The 1213-nt window shown below is 56.5% G+C and overlaps 1 protein-coding gene across 1 annotated transcript in view; it reads left to right on the forward strand.

Annotated features, from left to right (window-relative positions):
- The first annotated feature begins 6 nt into the window (after nucleotides 1-6).
- RTN1 (reticulon 1) overlaps nucleotides 7-1213 on the forward strand; it is a 160998-nt gene continuing 159791 nt past the window's right edge. The window contains exon 1 of the mRNA XM_015595876.2: nucleotides 7-52. Within this exon, the coding sequence (XP_015451362.2) occupies nucleotides 34-52 (19 nt within the window). The 5' untranslated portion in view covers nucleotides 7-33. The remainder of the gene's footprint in view (nucleotides 53-1213) is intronic.

The raw sequence follows: 1213 nt of genomic DNA on the forward strand, positions 1-1213 counted from the left end.
GGCTCCGGCCCCGCCCGGCCGCCGCCCGTTGCCATGGAGACTGCATCCACAGGTAAGGCGGGCGCCGCTGCCCCGCAAATGGCGTCGGGGACCAGGTCCCCCAGCCGGTCCCCTTCGCAGCTCGCCTCTGCACCTTCCTCGCGCTCTCTGCCTAGATCACTAATCTCTCCTCCCCCTCACCCCCCACACCGCCTTCGCCACATATTAGCGGACTGATAGAAAACAGGAATTGTTATTTCCAACGAAGTGGAAGAAAAATACTATTGATCCTTTTATTTAAGGATCATCATTATTTAGAAAATCGTCCTCATAGACAAACCGCAGCATCCTGGCGCCCGTGTACAAGTTTCTTTCTTCTGCAAAGAGGTTGGGGGCTGTAGGGCCCTCTTGGCCAGAGCGATGATTTTGGGGGGCGTGTTTGCGCGCAGCGTGCGCGCCAGCGACCCGGACGCTGACAACAAAGCGACGGGCAGGCGCGCTGCGCCTACACCAGGCGCTGTCCTTGGCAGAGATGTGGCTTTAACTCCCTACTGCTTCCCTCCACGAATCGCCACACCCTATTCTCTACCCGTACCCCTTCTCATCCTCCATCTCCCCCTCTCCCCGCTTAGAAAACAGAAATCCCAAGAGGGGTGTGTGTGTGTGTGTGTGTGTGTGTGTGTGTGTGTGTGTGTGTGCGTGTGTGTGTCTAATTCAGGACAGCATTGCAAGAGGGCTGGGAATTGTGGCAGCCCCCGCCCAGAACCTTTCATTATCACCTACCCGAATACCCCTATCTTGCAAGGAGCATTGCAACTTGGAACCCCTTAGAGTTGCCGGCCTGGCTGTGGTGTTAAAAGACGGAAGTGGTGGCGAGTGGACGAGGTACAGTTTACCAACAGTTTGGACCCGCCGGTGCACTTGAAAATTGTTCTGGGTTCGCTCTTGCTTCGCCTGACTCCCCGGCTTCCGAGCCGGAGCGCGCAGATGCCCAGAGGGGACCGGGGGCTTTGGAGCACGCTGGCGGAAAGATGTAGGAGGTACGTTTTGGGAAGGGGCTACCAGCCTGGTTAGCGCTGTGTTTCCAGGGAGTGGGGTAGAGGGTGCTGTGTTGTGTTGTTCCCTGAGAAAAGATTTTTTTTTGGTAGTGGAATAGGAGTATGTAGTTTTGGAAATGTAGCTTTAGAAGGCCTGGGGTGGTGGGTGCTCCCAGAGGAGGGGAAAGTAGGCGGGA

Source organism: Pteropus alecto, unplaced genomic scaffold, assembly GCF_000325575.1.
Source record: "Pteropus alecto unplaced genomic scaffold, ASM32557v1 scaffold86, whole genome shotgun sequence".
NCBI lineage: Eukaryota > Metazoa > Chordata > Mammalia > Chiroptera > Pteropodidae > Pteropus > Pteropus alecto.